Source organism: Anoplopoma fimbria, chromosome 5 (genome assembly GCF_027596085.1).
Source record: "Anoplopoma fimbria isolate UVic2021 breed Golden Eagle Sablefish chromosome 5, Afim_UVic_2022, whole genome shotgun sequence".
NCBI classification, from domain to species: Eukaryota; Metazoa; Chordata; class Actinopteri; order Perciformes; family Anoplopomatidae; genus Anoplopoma; species Anoplopoma fimbria.
The window spans coordinates 13,252,564-13,274,145 of NC_072453.1; the positions used below are offsets into that span (position 1 = coordinate 13,252,564).

Below are 21,582 nucleotides of genomic sequence, written 5' to 3' on the forward strand. Positions count from 1 at the left end.
GTCAATTGTTTGCTCCCTCTGCTGCAGCTCGCTCTGTCACCATCAATCAAAAGCCATGGCAACTGCTGAATGTAACAAGCTTATCATTATGGGGTTCGACGGAAATTGATAGGTTCTGGAACAAAATGGGAGGGGGGGGGATCAATAATTAAAAGGAAAGCTAGACAGAGTAAAGAAAGGAAGAGGCTGACATTTTTTGTGTGAGTAAAAGATAGCAAGGTTGTTTCTCTCATAGCAGCTCTTGTGTAGGAAATTATGCAGAAGAACCAATAGCTAGAACATTAAGAATATGTAAAGGATCAAGGGCTGCAGCTTCCCATAAAGACACTCATGTCTTCAGCATTTTGTCACAATTACAAAGACAAGTAAAGAGCTAGGTCACGTGCATAAGGACAGGGAGGGCATATCCTAGCTAGCACAACAATATTTAAATAAATAAATATAAAAAATTGGTGGCCTTCAGTTTATACCTCGGACAAAAGGGAACCTGGTCCTCAGCATTTATTCTCAGTATAACTTCAAATTTTCACCAAAATACTTTGAATCCACTTTGTTACACTTATTCTTTTTCTTCTGTCTGCATTGGGCACCAAAGTAACTTGCAAGGCTATTTTCAAAGCTTTTGCAAACTTGTTTTGCTTTTAGAGCTGAAACTATAAATTGATTTATTAGAGGAAATAAAATAAAATTGGCAACAACTTTCCTATTTGATTAATCATTTGGATGTTTTCAACAAGTAAAAACGACAAATATTTGTGGTTCCAGCTTTTTAAATTTGAGGTTTTGCAAGACAACTTTTTTTACTTTGTGTTTTAAATTTCATAAACGTAACAGTTAACATAAATTGTTTTGATTTCGATGAATTGAAAGTAAGTGAGTAGTCCCTAAGAAGTTGAAGCACTTTTTTATCTTTTGAAGCCAGTGCAGAAGTCCATTATTTTGTGTAAGTGATTTAATCACTAGCTAAATTTAAATTCCAACATCTAAACTAAAAACGTCATTTTTTTATAAATAGGTTTGCAATTAGAGAGAAACTTACTTTCATTTCTGTGCACCAGCTGTGCTAATATTTTCTACTGGCGTTACATAAGTGATTCCTCTTTGACTGGTCTTGTCTGCCTCTACCTTTCCACACTTTAATCTACTCCTGTTTAGTCTGATCGACAAGAAAATATGTTACATTACATTACATTACAGTCATTTAGCAGACGCTTTTATCCAAAGCGACTTACAGGAAGTGTATTCAACATAGGTATTCAAGAGAACTACTAGTCACCAGAAGTCATAAGTGCATCTCCTTTCTCAAACAAGCATCTTAAAGCATAAACCAGAGCAAAAGTATAGTGCAGAGGCAAATTACTACGAAAACAATAATTGCAACAGACTAATATGAATATAATAAGTGCTACAAACTACTACGAATAGGATAAGTGCAGTAAACGAATATAAATTCAATAAGTGCAGCGAACTGATACGAATACAATAAGTGCAACAAACTAATACGAATGCAATAAGTGCTACAAACTGATACGAATACAATAAGTGCAATAAACGAATACGAATACAATAAGTGCAGCGAACTGATACGAATACAATAAGTGCAGCGAACTGATACGAATGCAATAAGTGCTACGAGGAAGGCTCAGGGTAGTACTTCTTGAAGAGGTGAGTTTTCAGCCTGCGCCGAAAGATGGGCAGCGACTCTGCTGTCCTGACGTCAGTGGGGAGTTCATTCCACCACTGAGGGGCCAGGACAGAAAAAAGCTGTGACCGGGTGGATCGGCCGCAGGGACCTCTGAGCGACGGGGCAACCAGTCGCCCCGAGGCAGCAGAGCGAAGTGGTCGGGCGGGGGTGTAGGGCTTGACCATATGTAGGCAAACAACTCATTTTTCTGGGCCCTTTTCCATAATTTTCTAAAACACTTTGTCATGTCCATTAGCAAAGCGACAACACATTTCACAATATGAACAAGAAACTGTGAGTGGGAGTTGTGTTGAGCCACTGTTGATTTACAACTAAAATCAAACTAAAAGTAAGCAACACCACTACATCTCTCTTCAAATAGCATCTCTTTAAGGATTCTCATCTTTGCTTGATGGGAGTAATTACCTATCTGACAGAGCCAATGATAGCAGGACAGGTAATAGCTGGTAATTAGCAAGCTGAGTGGCAGCTACCCAAGACTTAGTGCTTATGTCTCTCCAATTACCACTAATTACTCAGAGGATGGGGCGCCTTTAAATAGAGAAAGATTTATACCTGTTACGTCTTTCAAATGAGAGTCTATGGGCACCGATCTTCCTCCCATCATCCCCCTCTCTCGGCCTCTGTCTTTTCCTGTTGTTGTCGGACTGTGACCATTCTTCTGCCGGTTCCTCTGAGTCTCCAAGGCCTTCAGCTTGCGAGCATGTTTGTGACCTTTGTAGTGGGCCTCCGCCTGGGTCTGACCATGACACACACACACACACACACACACGGACATATGCACACACACACACACACACACACACACACACACACACACACGGACATATGCACACACGAGCAGAACAAACAGAGGAGAAAGTCAAAGAGTGTATGAACAGAATCACTGACATGATTAAATTAATGAACGACAGCATGAAATCAGTAAACTGTAATCTTTCCATCTGTTCCATCTCTCTGGCTTTGCATGCTTCCATGGAGTCGGGGATAAATTATGCGATCGAGCATTTGACTTGGAGGAAGAGTCACATTGCCATTTTGATCATCATCATTGTCACGGTTGTGCACAAATGAGCATCAGTTGGGCTCATGGCATCTCATGACCATCCTCTGAGCTCACTGGCTCATCTTTTGATTGATTCGTTGTGACACAAAATGGCCTGTGTGCGTATCCTGCAACACAAAATGACCCCTGCGCCTTCCTCTGTTGTGAGAGGAAACACATTTGGGGCAATGCCCAAAATGGCTCTAGATGATTGTAGATAAAGCAAGACCCAGCAAGTAGAAGTGCAACAGTGAAACAAAACAACTGAAGCAAACCAAATGTATCTGGTAATCCATACGCACATTAATATCTCCATACAACACAGCAAATCTATACATTTTATATGCTCTACTTAGCTTCAGGAAACAAAAAGCAATAAAGTAAATAATATTGAAGAAATAAGGTAGCAGATTGCTGATTGCTTTGTTTCTACAACAAAATTGATCTGCACAATATGTTCTACAGCAGCCGTGCTTAATATTCAGAACATTTTCTATTGCTGAGCCATCTTCATGACAAATGAGCAAACTCCACCTGCTGATGAAGACCTGAGAGGCAGTTAAAAGCCCTGAGAGGAGCTGGGGAGTGAACCTTTGGTTATTTTTTATTATTTGTAATATTTCCTTAAATTGTACAACTTGTGCTTTGATTTAAAATACCTGTTTGATGTTTAATACTGAATTAAAAGTTTAACTCTTTTATAGATTATTAAATATATTAGGGTAAATAGGCCTTATTCACAGCAGGCATGTCTAATTATCATTGTAGGAACAGCACAAGTGTTACTAATGACATTAAATATGGCTCTGTGCTATTCAGGTGTCCCAGTAAGCCCTGACAGTGTGACAGTGAGCCAGCATGCTTCTTACCAGGGTCCAGAAACTGAAGCAGCTATGTAGAATTATGTCATCATTCATGACTCTGTAAAAAAAAAAAGGCCTATAGCCTACTCCCGGAGGGTGAAAAGTTAAAATAGCTTCAGCCACAAGAGCAAACTATAAATGACATCAAGTGAACAAAACAAGAAGAAGTCATAAAGGAAAGGTCTGGTAATATTTTCTATTTTTCTTATTGTCAATACATCCTGTGAAAACACCAAAAATAACATTGATTGACCTTACTTACAAGTATAGTCTGAGTAGCCAAAGCCTGATATTGTTCTTCTGCCATAGAGCCTCTATTGTTGTCCAAAAACTACTAAAAATACACAAATGAGTCATACTGCATGTTCCTTCATTACATGGATATGGGCACGGTAATTCATTTTTAATCAATCCCACATGTACCATGCTGGTGCTGTAAAAAAACTCACTAGAGCACCACATTTGTATTAATGTGCCACTGAAAATAGTCCCTGTTTCAGTGATATGCTAGAAATGACAGTAACCAGCTGTTTTAGGCTGTTTAGCTTTAAAAAAAAAAGTCAACTACATATATTATTAGTGACACATTTTAAACATTAACATAGGAATGAAAGGGCTTCACTATTACAGATAAGGTAGGGAAATGCAATGTAATAGGGAATTCTTGGTTTTCTTCTTTTGATGGGATTTGTTAACAATAAGTAAAAAATAAAATATAACCAGCCTCAAGCCTTTAAGAGCACACATTTTTGCCGCGCTAGTGCATTTCGGTATATGAAAGACACAAGTGCATGACTAAATCCACAGAGAGTCTGAGTTTTGAACAGCATAACATGGCTTCAAGTATCTAGTTTCACACCAGGCTGTTAGATAATTTGTCATCGCTCAAATTATCCAGTTTCCAGGCACACACTGTACACAGTACAACCTCCGAGCTGAGTGTGCAGAGGTGATCCTTTAGTGACTTTGTGCATGAAGTGGTTGGGTACGAGTCTCCCCCATCAACACTTTGCATTAAGCTCAGGCTGCTACACAAACAAAGGGAACCACCGTGGATCAAAGTGTGTGGCGGGGGATACAGAGCAAAGGGTGAACGGCCCCTTTGGCTACGTTGAATGTCAGTGCACACTAATCATTCAGCATGAATTTCAAATGAGGTAAAGGTCTGAGTCTGCTCTCATCTGCATACTACCAGACTATCTGGCTAGCCAGTGTAGTATGTGTCCACTATGTTCCACCATAGTAACTTCACAAGAGATTAACATGTCAAATAAAAGATCCTCAGTTAAAGACACCTCAAAGAGACTGTCAGGACTGCTTGGCCCTCTGCTGACCTCGATTCAAGCCGCTTTATGAATTCTCACACCACTGATGCCCAAACTCTTCATACAGAGATAGCGACAACTGTTTTCCGCAAAAGGGCAGCAGAATTAGAATATCATGTGTGAACCTTCAGGCTTGAATCGTCCATGCTTTTTTCAGTGAGTTTAGCATCCTTAAAGGAATAATTTGAAAGTCTTCAAGTCCATTCCTGTTTTATGCGCACCGTTGGCTGTGTAATATAAGTAGATATCATTTTCACAGCCATCCATCTTGGTCTTCATACTGAACAAACAAATCCAGCTTTCCATTTTTTAGTCCTCGTTCAGTTCAATTAAGCACTCTATTCTGGAAGAAATGAATCGCTTTTATCATAATTATTTTTATGTCTTGCATTGCCATATTTTTCCTTATACCTGCAACATATTGTTTGCCCACTGTTACCGCTGCACATGTTCATACTGCATATATTTTACCCACCATTTTTTTTTAATATTACCACTATAGATATGTACATTACTCTGCACTTTACTTCTTTTTTGCACCTATGGATTGATGCTGAACTGCATTTTGTTACCTCTATCTGTACTACATTGACAATAAAGCTGGGCGTCCAATCATGAATGACTGTGAAAATGAAACCTTCTGTATCTACTACACAAGCAGTGAGTATAAAATATGAAAAGACTTGAAATATTCTGAACTATTCCTTTAGTTAATTTTCTTTGTCAAGTGCAAATTCCAGCCGCTCAGTGCAGCCCCCTGCTGGGACCTGGTACCTGCCTGTAACCTGGCATCCAACTCCTGGGTAAACCAGCACCCTCAGCTCAGCTGCAGGTGACACAGAGGGGAGGAGGAGAGAGCCTGTTAGCTAGAAAACAGACTCCTTACAGCATCACTGTTTGTCCAAAAGTACAGCGCAGAGAGAGAAAGAGACAGATGAGGAAGTAAGGGTTGTATAATGTGCTCCCACCAGTGTCCTGCTTTCTTGGAAGTTTTCACAAAAGAAGGGTCATTGTCATTCAACCAGGTTCCTCCTAACAATATAAATGCAAATATGTATAAACGAAGTCCATAGGAGTGGGAGCCAAATGAATATGAATGGGGAGGTGTGATAAGGAGGAAAAAAGCAACAGAACTAGCTGACGAGTTACCTTTAAGGAACCCACTGGTCGATTAAGAAAATGGAAGCTGGAGAAATATACTGATTGGACTGATAAGAGGAATAGCCTGCTTCAAGATTGTTTTATAGACCATTAGGTTGCAAAATTTTTCTAAATATGTTGCAAATATGTGGACGTTTGACAGCAAACAAGAGGGTCTCACAGTGAGTAAAGTGAGATAATGTTGATTCAACACTACTTTCAATTTATATTATTGATGACTACATTATGCAGAAAACAGACAGACAGATTAGAACTGAGTGCTCAAAGGTATTTTCCGCCTTCCTGCAGTGAATAAAAAAATAAAATAATCCAGGCCCGTCTCTGAGCCTTTGCTTTATTCAGTTTACCAGATTCAGGCTCAAAAGGAGCTCAAGAGAAGAAACTTTTGTCCTGTGATATCAGAGAGAAAGATTGAATGACTCACGGTGGAGTTGAAACGCAGGTGACAGATGTTACAGGAAATTATGGGTTTCTTCTTGGCTACTGGAGCCACGCCGAAGGTGTGGTTGATCACCGCCTTCTGCACTGGGTCCATCTAAGAGGGGAAATACACATAAAAAGAAAAAAGGCAGATACTTAAACATGGTAATCCTGCTACAAGTTGGTGATAGCTTTTGAATTCAGAGAGTTGTGCAAACAGGCTACCCTAAAGGCGACAGGTCAAGTCTGGCCATCAATAAAATGACCCAAGCACAAATCCTGTTGATACTAAACTGATTATTTTAAACATCAATATTTTAGGCATATATTCCTTCCTGTAGCTGGTCACTCACAGCACCTGTTAAGACATGTTATGAGCTAATTTGCATACTGTAATGGTATTATTGATTAAATGTTGTTCCCAATGGAGTACCTTAGACATTTATCTTTTTTTTAATCTTCGACGAGTAGGCCCTGAATGAGCACAGATGTACAAAATAATTATCCACACTACTATGACCATTTTTCAGGTCAGTAATGAACAACAATAAAGTGCAGATTTCTGTGATTTTTTTTCATTAAATAACATAAAATATTATTATTTTTTATAAGATTAGAGTTATCCTGTGATTTAATTAAATATTTCAGGGGGAAGAGAGCTTAGTTTGCCTTTATCATCTGATCAAAAATGTGCAAAGAAAGAATACAAGCAGTGTATATTTTTCAGGATAAAAGTTCTGAATTTACACTTTTTAAATAACCCTTTTGGCCCACTTCTTGTGTTCATATTTGTAATCCCTAGGGTGTAGCTGTGTTAGTTGACTCATATTTTTAACATCAGGTGTCAGACAGGAATCTTTTCCCACCCTCCCACATGCCTGATACATTTAGTGCATTCCACTGTATTGTCTCATTAGGGGTTAAAGCTATATGTAGACAATGAAAGTCTGGCGCTTCATCATTTAGAGCCTGACCAAACATGCCGGTGTGTGTGTGGGAGAGAATTATTATATTATGGATTTCTCTATCACATTTTACCACCAATCGGAGCAAAGTTATATTTATAAGTCTATTAATGTTTTCCTTTATAGCATGGCTACTTAGTGAACATTTCAAGCAAGTGTTTATGTAAGACATGCGTTATAGATTTAATAGTCTGTCGATCTATATAAAGATATATATATACATATATATATATATATATGGGCATCTTTGCTATTTGAATTTAGCGCTGATAAAATTGCAAAAAATGCCCATATATATTTCTTTTATTTGCCTTTTTTTTCATGTAAAATACTCTTCTAGCTTGCCTTCTGTTTTGAGAAATAATTAAAGATTTGTTTGGGGCTGGTATCACTTCAGCCTTATGTGTGCTTACTAGAAATGTGATGTGGTTTCTTACCGTGCTAAAATTGTGGAAGAGGTTGAGCGGCGAGGAGCTGTTGATCCTGAGCGGCAGGAAGTGCTCCAGCTGGGCATGAGTCTGAGGCTGGAGGGGTCGACCCGGCAGAGGCAGGGAGCCCAGGAGAGGGTGGACCTGGCTCTGGGAGAGTGTACCTACAGCAGGGATGATCGCGTCATTGTGACAACTGTTTTCCTGCTTCATTCTGTTAAGATTTTATGTGGAGAGACACACATTTCACCCTTTTTCATTTAAGGCCACGAAAACTGCACATTCTTATGTTCCAAATAGGATAAACAGCTCAGCACACAGCAAATGAGATCAAGACCCACTCGCACAGTGAATGATTCACCCAGTGAAGCTTTAATGACTTCAGTTATAGCAAAGGATAAATGATGAGGTGTTGTGTGGCCTTTTCCTGATTTACAAGTCCATAGTTAATCTTGACAAATGTCTCTGGCCTTTAAAAACAGCACTAGAGGGTGTAATTGTGTGGTTTTGTTCTTCCTCAGATTTTGGTCAGTCGACACTATGAGAATATGAATTGCGAGGTTTCAAAGCCTAACAGACTGATTTTCTGTACAATCTTCATGTGAATAAACATATTAGTTTACTTTTTGTTGCTTGCCCATTTTCTGTCTTCTTGCAAACATTACTTTACCCTATGAAGTGCTTGTTTTAATGAATCCTACAGCAATTTCATCATCACATTATGCTTTGAAATCTCCTTCCACATGACCTCTCATCTCATCACGCTTAATTTTGGTTTGCCTTAATGTGCCTAAAAAGAGCAGCACAGCACTGACCTTTGTCTAGACTCAAAGTAAACATTAGTGGGCTCACATTGAAATGCACTGTCTTATATAAGCATGGTGATTATTGTAATGTCTGTATGCTGAAAGTCATGAGGTTGTGAACGTAAAAGGTTGTGTATAAGTAACAGTTAAAATGAATATAAGTAAACAGTGGTTCTGGAGTAAGTTTATGTTTTAATGTTGTGTTTGTTTTAATTGAATATTGATAAGGAATTAATATACAACAGTTCAGGGCAGAGGTAAGGGCGGTTCCTTTTTTTCGATATCTTGGAGATATTAAATGTTAACATTAAAGAAATCATGAGTGATTTTTTGTAGAGATTCAGGTATAAAGGAATGACTCTAGAAGCTAGGATAATTGTTTACGAGGAAGGAAGTTTTTCCCTCTTGCAATTAAAAATGATAGCCATAACTGGGAATTAAATAGTTTCTTTTTAGTTTTATTATCCAAAATCGGAATTACTTGTACCTACATTCCAATTTTGTTTTAAAGACCTGTACATACTTGGGCTTATGAAACTGTATAGTTATTCACAAAACTCATCTACAGCACACCTTGCCATACAAATACATACAGTATCTGTTAGCCACAGACTATTACCACTAATTGTTGCACTAGTGTTGTATATATTTTCCAGAACAGAATTTGGAGAATAGGGATCAGTCTGGAGAATAGGGATCAGTTTTCTGCCATCATTCTTCCTGATGAGTGTTTCAACTATAAGAACTTGACTTCAAAACCTGTCGGTGACACAGCCTTGGTATAAAAAAAGAAGAAAATGTTGGATGAAAAACCAGGCACGTTGCAAGTATATGTCTTTTTTCTTATACATTACGAAGTGTTTTTATTCCATTTGAAAGACAGAGCTTCACTTGGTGTGGATTTCAAATCTGTGGGTTATTGAGGGTGGTTTGGCCTTAGCGGGACGGAAAATGCCAAGAGGAGTTTGATGAGACAGCTGAAGGGAGCATCAACTGGTATGAGGAGACTTCTGCATCAAAAAACTGAATGAAATTGACTGTTGAAGCCAGAAGTATTAACATACCAGATGACGACTGGAGGATGAGGAGAGATGACTCAATAACTTTGGATTTAGGAAAGATCTGCAAGGAGATATGTGAAGAGACTGCTGCGGCATATAGCACCAAAACATAGATTATAATAAAAAGGATTGTCTGTATCTCTGAATTCTGGAAAGAGTGAATACAGTCAGTCTTTAAGTTGGAGTCAATATGTGTTATTTCATAGTGCTGAAAAACACAGCAACAGGAAAGTAATTTTCCCCAATTTCCTGCTTCTTTCACCTCTGGATTTAAGGTTTTATCTCTGGGGATGAGGCAGGTTTGAAAGTCCTTGAGTATTAGCGTGCTTTTACTAATCTGTTCCCATATTCAAAAATGTTCTTAAAGCCTGAGCAGAGAAGAGAGACATAACAGAGCAAGAGGAAGGGAAAAGAAAAACATTTGCAGAATCAAAACATGCTCAAAGAAATGTTCTGAACTGTACTGCAGGGGAAATACTTAATACAGGCACATGATTTTAGGAGCCATATAAAAAGAGGTTAAGAGAGATTAAAGATGTTTTGTTTTTCTGTGTAGGTGACAACTACAAGCAGCAGCAGTGGTAGTAACACACCACTGAATGTCTTGTTTTATCATCGCCTGCAGCTACAAATGCCTCAGGGTACCTTTATTCTGGCAGTCAATATGGCAAAAGCCTGCCAAAATTTGTTTTAAATCTGATTCAAAATAATCCAAACAGACACCTTTATATATTGGACTGAAATATGTAAACGTGTTTTGGAATATTACACAAGATAAAGTGTCTACAGACATGCTAGGAGCTCTCAGAGACTGTACGTTAGTGCTTTGAGCTAAATGCAAACATCAACGTGTTAACACACTCAATGACAATGCTATCATACTAATAGGTGGCACATAATGTTTACCATGTTCACCATCTTAGTTTAGTGTGTTTGCGTGCCAACATCTGCTGATTAGAACTAAACACAAAGGATAGCTGAGGCTGACAGAAATGTCATTCGTTTTTAGGTATTTATTCATAAACCAAAGTACTGGACGAATTAAAATCTTTGTCTAATGATGGAGCTAGATGGAAAGTAAAGGCATGACCAAAGTTATTACAATTCATCCTGAGGGGAAGATGAATGTCTCTGCCAAATTTAAAGGGAATCCAACCCAATAGTTGTTGAGACATTAACCTTATGGTGGTGCAAAAAGGGAAAGTTTCATGAGGATTCATTCTGCAGAAATTTCGATGACAATCCATCCGATAGTTTTTGAGATATTTCAGTCTGGACCAAAGTGATGTACCGACCAACTGTAATTTCCATCCAAAGACCAAGCCTGGCAAAAAAGTATTAACAAAATTGTGGCTCTATCAATTTGAATTTTTTTGTAACGTTCAGGGAAGAGAACCATTGAAATAGATGAATGACTAAAATACTAAACTCCCTCAGACGGTCAACAGACGGACCAACCAAATAACTCCAGCATGCCAATGAGGGATTAACCCCAGAGCAGCACTGCCTCACAATCTCAAACCACAGAGACACAAAATTAAACAAACTGAAACCGTCTGTCTGGAACAACGGACAGCAAACACAAAGAAAAGTGAATTTCTATCTGATTCAAAGCCATGAATACAAATTGGCAGTTTTATCTCTGTCGCTATAGAGAAGAGACCAGTGTACCCCGAAAAAATAATATGCCTAAATCACCACAGTGAAAATTGAAGAGAAAGGACAGACAAATCCTGGATACCAAAAGAGGAAAAACTGCAGGCAGGTATGAAAGTCCAAAACAAAGGTTTGGGAAATGATTAACATCTGAAGAAATTTCAACTCAATAAACTGTTACTTTGGAGTAAAAAAAAAAACAAGCTAGTCACTGAAAAACATCCACAAATGGGGTAAAGTGTAGGCTATTTGTAACTCCTAATCTCCAAATTGTTACATCTTAATCTTTATCAAATATACATTGAATTACTTGATGTCTTGCTTGTATTTGCACTGTTAATTCTATTTATTCAGTGGTTTACTGGCACTCAAGCCAGCTGTGTACTCTTAGGATTTGAATTTGAAATGATTACAGCTGATTATTACTGTTTATTTGACCCTTCATGTGTAGTGAGCACCACAGATCTCTGTGGAAAACAAACATACACAAAAAACACACGAGTTAACACACTATTACTGATTTGATTTTGTTTTTGATGAATTCCAATTTAATTTGAATGCTCCACCAGGACTGTTCATGTACCACTGATGCCAATAAAGTGTATTGAATTGCGTTACACGGCATCAGAGCGAATGACAGAGTAGTGGGAAATGAGAAAAAGTGAAAGAGAGACAGAGAGACAACCACGGGCAGATGATGTTTTTCTTTTTCCTCCGCTAGGCCGATGTGCTTAATCTGCCTGTCAGTGTGACTTTTGGGGACATTGACTCCCTCTCCTACACAAATCTGAAATTGATCTCATTAATCTCCTACGCACATATTCGCAAAACACAGCAGGGCGAAACGTTTAATTAACTGCATATTGAGCTGAACAAACTAGAAAATGGCATCATCTGTGAGAATTTGTACAACATCAGGCGATAAAAGGAACGCGGTACTGACAGACTGTCCCTTTCAAGTTATCCATCACGTTTGCATCCAGAAAGGTTCACAAACGCTTTGACAGGATGGACTAAAGCTGTGGATATTTTAGTTTCATCCAATCAGGCTGGGAACATGTTAATCAGCAATCCTTAATTAGTTTTTTTTATAAATAATCACTCATCACCCCAGCACTTCATGAACTCAATCACTGTACCCTTAACCTAAAATAAAGAGGTTGAGTAAAAGGATTTAGTCAAAGATTTAATACGGAAAATAACCTGATATACAAGTGTGGAAAACCCCAGCTAAACTACCATACATTAAAGACAACAAAACAAACATAATCATTTAATTTGGCTTATTTATGAAACTACTGTATTCTGTGAGGCAGAAAATATTTTTAAAAAATATACTTAAAATCATGCAGTCAGACTGTATGCATCTCCCTCTCTGTTCTCGGTGTTTCTATAGTGTTGTCTGTTTGGTTCCCGTTGACCTTCGTTTAGCTTTGCTGTTTTTGGTGGACTTTGTGTTTTATTTTATTTTATTTAAACACAAAATTAAAAAAACAAAATCTAATTAATTTAGTTTGACATAAATGAGTCGTAAAAATCAATCTCGAGTCGAGTTATATACCTGCAGATTTCATCAACTGTAGCTAGTAAACATATAAGGCTGATGTTAGCTGGCTGAAAACAATGCAGTTTAAGGATGAGTTTCGAATGTTTTCAGCTGATTCATTTAACAGTAAAGTAAAATAAATAAATAAATATGCACTAAATATGGACTTGAGGACTACATTTATTTAAGAAGATAAAACTTCCTCTTCCAGGCAAAGATTAACATCTTCACCAGTTGATGAACCATGAAGAACACATTTATATTTATATAATCATATACTTATATACATTGATTGATACACTATCTCAGGTAACGTTGGATGGAGTTGCTTGAGTGTAAACATCCCAAAGTTTAGCAAGTAACAGCTGCTAATGTTACCCTAAACTAAACTGTAGGTAAGCTAGTTAGCGGGACATGTTAACGACTGCGAGTTAGAGCAGATAACTGCACTATTTAATCCATTACACTTTTGCCCTTGGCAGGGGTTTAGCAAACTAGTCAATGAGTATGGCTTGTGTCACTTTTGATTTTCCCTTTCTTTCGTTCTACAATAGAAGTAATTCCACATTTTTAAAAAGGATCCAGTTCCAACTCGCTAATCTGAATCCACTTTCTTTTTCTATGCAGGAAGATAGCGTCTTCATGGAGGCTGTGAGTGTAGGTCACAGCAGCCAACCTTCCCGTATTGAGAAGGGATAAAAGATTATGAGCTGGAGAAATTATAGCACCTTGAAAAAGAACTGGGGGAAAAGCTTAATCTCTATTATTTCCAGGATTAGTCTCTGGGTGACTCAACATCACAGCAATCAGAGAGGAAAGGAAATGGCATCTTTTCATGAAGGATGGAGAAAAAAAAGGGGGATGAGAGGCTTTCATAGCAGAAAATCAGAGCGAAAGCATCAGAGGAAAGGCTGCTTCGGTTCCTTTCATGGTGAATGCATTTCCTGGGATCATCTGTCTGAGCCAGTCTTCAGTCTGAACCAACATGGCGGTTTGGAGGCACGCTCTCATTTCTGACGCCTACCAACATCCCCTGATGAGCTTCCTCCGCTTGGTGCTTTGTGACATTAACTGAATAAGGGCTGTTTTCTTCACTTCACTGAATTTAATGTGGAATAGCATAAAACATGTTTCACTTTAATATCACCAATGCAATATGTGTAATGAATAATGCAGCTCTGGGAGTGATTTACCCATGGGAGCTGCAGAGACCAGAGACACTGTGGTGTAATCTTAATCTAGAGCAAGACAAAAAGCAGATGGAAAGCTGGAGGAAAATGCAGATAATTATTTCCCATTATAGTAGGTGATGTACATTTATTAGAGCTTTGATTCAGACTGACTCGACCCCCATGCTCCGTGACCTTTAGGGTTCATGGCTCTCTTTATTCCCTCAGGATATGAGTCGAGACTCATTATATTCATTTTAGTTGGCATATTTTTCCCTCTAACTGACAGAAATGTAACAGTGTACTATTTAGTCAGATTGTTGCTACCGAACAGCTGAGCTAAAAATAATGGTCCTGGTTTCAGCTTTATAGATAATAATGCATGCAGGGGAAGGAATTACTGTAAAATAAAAAAGAATAATTAATAAACTAGTAATCAACCAAATCAAGTGAAATTTGTATGTAATGCCTTGTAATGTTATGCTTAAGTTACAATCAACAGATGGCAGTGAAAAGAGTTATTTATAACAAATATAACTTTAATTGCAACAAAAAGCCACAGTTAAGGTGGAATTCTTTTTTTTTTTTTCTATGGAGTTAAAACCGAAATCACATTAGGTGAAATATAAACTGTGTTTTGGGGGTTTTGTTTTTCCTCCTCTTTGGAAACCACAAAGCTTGCAATGTGTTTATATAATATCTGGTGCTGACATCAAGGCATCAACACATACATCATAAATCTGAATCTAAGCCTATAGTGACATTTTTGACATCTGTGTTAAACGTGTTGACATTAGCCACTGAGTGAAGAGCTTCCAAATACGAGACATAACATTTTACAACTCTTGTTAGTACTTCGTGAAATCTTATGGTATATATACGACATCATGAGTATTTGGGCAGTTGGAATATTGTGTTACACTGCAAACTAAATTTAGTATCATTAGAATCAAAGCATCAGAAAACACAATTAAATGGACATAATTTATATAATTAATACATGCACATGAATAAACTGTTATGATGACTATATTCAAAATTGGCTGTTTTTTATTGGCATAGCTGAGATGGTTTGACGCATTACATTAAGTCACTGCTGCTCGGTGCATTATGTTGTTGCAGATCCCCATCACTGTATCTTTAACTAACAGTAATCTTTCTATTTGCAGAATAGCACTCAGTCATAACAAACGGTTTAATCAAATAGGCAGGATTAAGCACTGAGGAACGTGGAATAGAAATGCTAAAAAGTGTTGCCGTCTCGGACAGGGTTTTTGCTGTTAAGCATGCATAACACATTGTCAAACGTTGAAAAATGAATGGTATGTTTTCCACTTCATAATAGCATGAGGCACACAGCTTTTCTGAGTCATAAAACAGAAGTGGTTAGCGCACTGCGCTTCTGCAGTAATGATGATGCCATTCATTGCTTACACAACAGGCAGAGAGCTCGGCATTTATGATGAGCTCTGGAGGATGAATTAGCATCCATTAAAACTGCCATTGACAGCTCCGCTTAGATCCCTCCACTGGAAACAATAAGGTGGAAGTGAAAGCCTAATTTCCATGATGGCTTAAAATGTTGCCCCCGCTCTGCACTATGTGGTCTTAAAATAAATCATCTATATTGTGACAAAGTACATTTAGGCCACGACTGGCGACCAACAGGCAAATTCTCCCGGAGGCTGTCACTGTCTATTTAAGCTCACACAGACACAGCTGGCAGAGCCAGCAGCTTCCTGAGAGTTTCTACCTGCGGGGCTCCATCCAGCCCAGATCAGGCTCCCCGCGGTAATCTGTCCTACTTTCTACTGGAGCACTGTGGGCCCATTTTCACCCCAGGGTCCATAAACTTCTATTGAATTTGTTCAAGGTGAAATCTAGGACTCGTGTCCTCTGGTCAAAGAAGAATCACAGGGCATTTCATTACTCTGCAAACGACACAAGAAGCGCTTAATGTCCACACAGGAGAATAAAACTAAAAACAATGAGGAGAGTCAAAATTCATCTAGCGTCCGCAGTCTTTTCATCCAGACAGCTGGCACGAAACAGCAGATCAGATAATGGAATGCATATCCTTTAAAAAAGAACTTGACAGGAGGCTGTCGGCTTGGTGGGACTTTTTATTTACATTATTTCCACAGATTTTCCACAGGGCACCATTACAGTCTAATGTTAATACTGGCATCAACTTATAGCCTATTCAATAACTGCCCTGTCTGGTACATTAGGAAAGTAATATACTTGGTAGTTTCTAGTGATGCATGATTTAAGGTACTCTCACTATGATCTTCCATTTACTTATCTTCTTCATTTCAAGAAGACTTAAACACAAAATTCAAATTGAATGCATGTGATGTTCTTTAAGATTCTGTGGACATAAAGGGTAAACAAACACTAAGAGATAACGTCAATCTGCTGGGAAATGAGCGTCAATGCAGTGCATCTCAGATAGAGCAGTGTTTGATGTGTTTTGTTTCCTTCACCAACCCTCTGCCCTTCCATAACGTCCTGCACGTCTTTATCAGGCACACTTAAAACAAACTGCCACCATCTGCTTGAATTGAGATAAGCCTGAGTCTAATCAGACCTGCTGAACGGCAGTCAGCAGATGTGCCTCACATACTTATTGATATTTAAAGTCTGTTGCAGCTTTATCCGCCCCATGAACTTAGCAATTAGCAGCTTTCTGTCTGGATGCTCCTCACTGGCTGGCTGCCTAGTGGAGTGAGATTGAAGGATTCTACATGAGCGGCTTCAGAACTGAGAAACGCAGGATCTCTGCTAACTGGTGCACCTCAAAATGTTCATTATGGATATTTTAAAGAATACAAGCTAGCATCAGCACCTGCATGGGGTCTAAAAAAGTTTAGAGAATTGTGTCTTTTCTAGCCCTTTCAATCACAAAATCACAAGAGCAATAGTGTAAGAACTGGATTAAACAGTGCCTTTATCCGCTCTCACGTGAGCTGCAATTGTTAGCATGCCAGGCTACCTAGCTTAATACCTAGTTAGCAACCTAGCATACATTGACTAGAGGTCCCCGTTCGTCCCAGTTCCAAGATGGATGTCCCAAGTCTTTTGCCATCAGGGCCCCTCGGCTTTGGAACAACCTGCCCGAAGCAGAATCAGTAATCTCTTTTAAATCACTTCTTAAAGTACATTTTTACAGACTGGCTTTTATTTAACGTTGTCGCTTTACTGCTTAATTTTATTATTTATATAATGTTTTTATTTTTATAAATTATTTATTTTGTATATTTTTATTTCTTCTTTTATTTTCTTTGTTTATTTTTATTGATCGATTGGTTTTATTGTTTCATCTATTGTACTACTTTATCAGGATTTAACTCTTAGTTTGTCTTGCTTTGTTGGGCCTCACTGTTGAGCTTACGGTTGTTTTATTGCCTTTCTTTTGCTGCTTTGTCCGTCAAAGCACTATGTTTAAGACCCATTTCACAGGTTCCAAAACATTTTTAATAAGCAACATACTGTAATTCAGTGGCTGACATTTAGTGGTCTTTGAAAAATATTTTCTATTGCAGTTTAGAGGTGTTTACTCCATGAAATGCTTGGAGGGATATGTAATCCTACTCATAGCATCATGTTGGGTAAAACACCCGTCTTAAGGAAAAGGTCAAGGCTGAAAGAAACATCAACACTCAACTTAAATCTTACATACTTCCCTGCAGCTAATCTAATCATGCACACATCTTGACAGTGTATTGCATGAAACCTCATAGAGAGCACTTGAAATTGTAGTCAACATTTTTTGGGCAATGTCATGTCTCTTAACAGCTGCATATTTCAGCAGGTTTTGCATTTTCTGCTTGATTTTCAAGGCACGTCGCCGGATTTGGAAGCTCAATATTTTCATTCAACTCAGCATTTCAGCAAATACCAAAACGTGAATGCATTTTGCTGACGGTGTGTAGTTTAAGTGTGAGTTTGGCTGATTGTGAGAGTGCATGCTGGTGTGTGTATCTTAAATTGAAGCATGTGCAATATTTGAGCCATTTAAGAGTTTCTGTAACAATTGACCTCAATCGTTTGTCACCACTCCAATTCCATAGGAAAAAGAAAATATCCTCTGTCAGCAGCCGTTTATGTACGGTAACCAGCAGGATGTAGAAAATAATGCAAAGCCAATTTTATGCATGTCAAAAGTTAGAAATGGTCTTGGTTGTTACACGTCCGGGGAGTGTTTTTGAGTAACCATTGCACTTTTCCTCACAGTTTATGTAGACAGCGGGATTCAGACTGAGGCTGAGCAACAGGCTAACTACTCCTGTTTGAAGGACATTGAAGGAGCATCAGTGCCACTGTCCTCGAGAGTCCAAAAAGGGTCACCAAAACATCATCAAACCATTCATCCTCAATGGACCATAAATATCCACAGCAAGCAAATTGTGGTTCTCCACAAAAGGTCAGGATGTCACATAAAGAAATAGTCAGAGCAAAGTGAAAATATTTGGACCAAATCTGATGATAATCTGACCAGACGTTGTGGAAATAACCTCCTACAGACCGGCATTGGGGAGTTTGTGGTGGAAAGTTAAATGATTGCTACTGCAATAATAAACAGCAGGACTTAAAGAATATAATATTGCTATCTATATAGCACAATCGGTGAGCGGTCTCACAGCTCATACACACCCAGGACAGCTCCTAGTGAGTTTTTAACTTTTTGGTAGTTCCTATTCTTTGATTTGCTCTTTACAGGTAAATTATTCAAAGAGTTGAATTTCGAGGAGTCAGACCACTGACTGTCCAGCGGTCAAATTTACGCAGATGACACAAGGTGAAAATTTGCTTTGCTTTCTGTCTGAACGCCCTTAAGGTTTTTTTTTCACATAGCAGTTAACAACTAGTTTACAGGTATTCCTGTGTTATTAATGCAAAATCCTTTAATAACTGCTGGTGGTACCGCCACCACAGCCAAACTCTGAAAACTAATTTAATTTGCAGGCCTAGGTTTCCAGAGTTAAATCGGACAATTATTATTTTTAGTTGTTTTTCAATTTGCCCAAACCTAATTATCTTCTCTGCATCTCCACCATGCTGCATTGTTTTCTCAGATCTTGGATATCTTGCTTGCCTAGCAGGGGTTTAATGTGCTTTTTAAATCAGGTGTTATTATTTGTAAAAATAAAGAAATCTCATTTTACTTGAATCATTGAAGCCACCCAGCAGGGGATTTAATCTGTAATGTACTGAAATAACCCTTCAGTGTCTTCTCTATGTGCCCAACAGAGAGTCCCACATGGCCTCTACAGACCCCTGAGATTACCGTCACAGCCCTGGTTACCAGATATCTTGAGGCTGCATGAGCTCTTGGCAAATCCCAAAAAATAACAGAAATCCATGGCATGTGTCTAAACCATTAAAATGACTTAATGCAGTTGGTCTTGGCATGCAGCTCCATTCCCTCGGCACATTTGGAAAAATTGCATCATGTGAGTCACTGACTACAAATAGCAGTTTGATATGATTTTGAAGAGAAAACCCCTTCCATAAATCTTCATCTTTTCTTTTTTTTTTAAACTCATTAATGCCACTATCAAAATGATTTTTACAGATTCATAAAAAAACAGCTTAACACTCAAATGTAAGAGGTGCCCACATTGTATTAAAGGAGCAGTATATGACATTTAGAGCATTTATATATAGCAGCAATTTTTTTGCTATGTAAAAATAAAGTGTGGTAATATCTACTGCGGTAGAGAATTATGTCTCTAACCCCATCTCATTAAGATGAATATGATTTTACAATTAGTTTATCAATTATAAATGTAAAGAGTCATACTAATGATGCTAATCAAAATGATGTCTTCTGTAAATTACAAAAATTAACTCTATGAAAAAATAGTGCCACTCAAGTGTTCAGTGTAAAAGCAAGACGGAGGTGCGATGACATCATGTGCATAACCTCTATCGATTATTATCAACCACCAGGGAAGTAAGATACAAGTAAAGTACAAGTATGTATATGTGCGATAATCACATTGCATTGGATTACATTGGATTAACATTAAGGTTAGGGTCGGGGTTCAGCATATTGCGCATGGTTTGCAGAGGGAATGTAAATCAATGCAATGTCCTCTTAAGTGACAAAAACAAGTGGCTGTTTCTGAGCTCTCCCAGTAATTACCAGTCAGGCTAATCAAAGTCACAGTATCAACACTCTACAATGACTGATGGGGGCTGTCAGTCTCTGTTAGCATGGAAGAGGTAAAGTAGGGCACGTTTTTTTTAAACACACACAGAATTAGACAGATTGCCACACTTATCCCTTCAGATTGTAAACATACTGTATTGAAATGAGTTCCTGAAAATCAAAAGAATTTGTGAAATTAATAATAATGTGTTCAAATGCAAATACAGGTACAATTGCAAAAAAATGTTTCCTTACCATGCGAGGATGTTGTGAAAGAGACATATTTACACCAGGAAGCTAGATCTAAATCAAAAGATGACAGAGGAAAGTAATGGTGTTAAAGTTGGGTGGATGGATGGGCATACACACATTTGCCTACAACTCTAAGGTTAAATTCACAATCCAACCTTTTTTTCATTTTGAACCTTGGACCTAAATATAATTCTTACTTCTAGAAAACTTGTTTGTAGATTTAACAGTATGTAGGTGGGATTTGTATTCTCATATAATGACATGAGAATATTACTTTGTTTGGATTCTGTAACAATGTCAGAGTTTGTGGCATTTGTGTTTGTGTTATTATCATGGACACTAATAATGTCGGTATATCATACTTAATATGCACTTGACTTGCAAACTTGGCTTCACAGGCATTGATGACAGGTGTTCTCGATACTGCTGTGGCACAAGTCAATTCAACATGCTTTCACCCATACAAAGGCACCAAGTCAGAGTACAGTGGCCTAATTAAATTTGTTCTCTATCATAATCTGCACCATCGGTATTGCAATTAAAACCATACTGTGCCATACTCATTACCCTACGATTAGAATAATGAGTCATTCCCGCTGCTTAATAGTGAATTTGAGCCCCAACAGGAAAATGAATGGTCCCACCCAAACTGACACATGAACTTCTGTCTCGTCAAACATGTTGAATATATATTATAACAAAAATAAGGACTTGCTTTTGTCTTTCTCTCTCCATCCCCAAAGAACACAGATATCTGGTAGTGAATATGATGGAGCGTAATATCACACTTGCTTGTTGCTAGTTGTAGGGAGGCATGGGGCCATATGAAAATCTCATGTCACAATTATCCTGGCCAAAATAATTGCGATTCACAATATTATTCCGATTATTATCGAATTAGGCTTAAAAACACTTAAAATGGTACTAAAACATACTTTAATCACTTTACTTTACATTTTGTTGCATTCTTTTAAGTGTTAAAAACTTAGAATCAAACTATGTTACATAAGGTAACCATAAATC

The 21,582-nt window shown here is 38.0% G+C and overlaps 1 protein-coding gene across 1 annotated transcript in view; it reads right to left on the reverse strand.

Annotated features, from left to right (window-relative positions):
• The window catches only part of LOC129091625 (zinc finger protein 385C-like), a 38,251-nt gene that overhangs the window by 3,178 nt on the left and 13,491 nt on the right, over positions 1 to 21,582 (reverse strand). The window contains exons 2-4 of the mRNA XM_054599315.1: positions 7,922 to 8,076; positions 6,524 to 6,634; positions 2,261 to 2,444 (exon numbers count right to left, since the gene is read on the reverse strand). Of these exons, the coding sequence (XP_054455290.1) occupies positions 2,261 to 2,444; positions 6,524 to 6,634; positions 7,922 to 8,076 (450 nt within the window). The remainder of the gene's footprint in view (positions 1 to 2,260; positions 2,445 to 6,523; positions 6,635 to 7,921; positions 8,077 to 21,582) is intronic.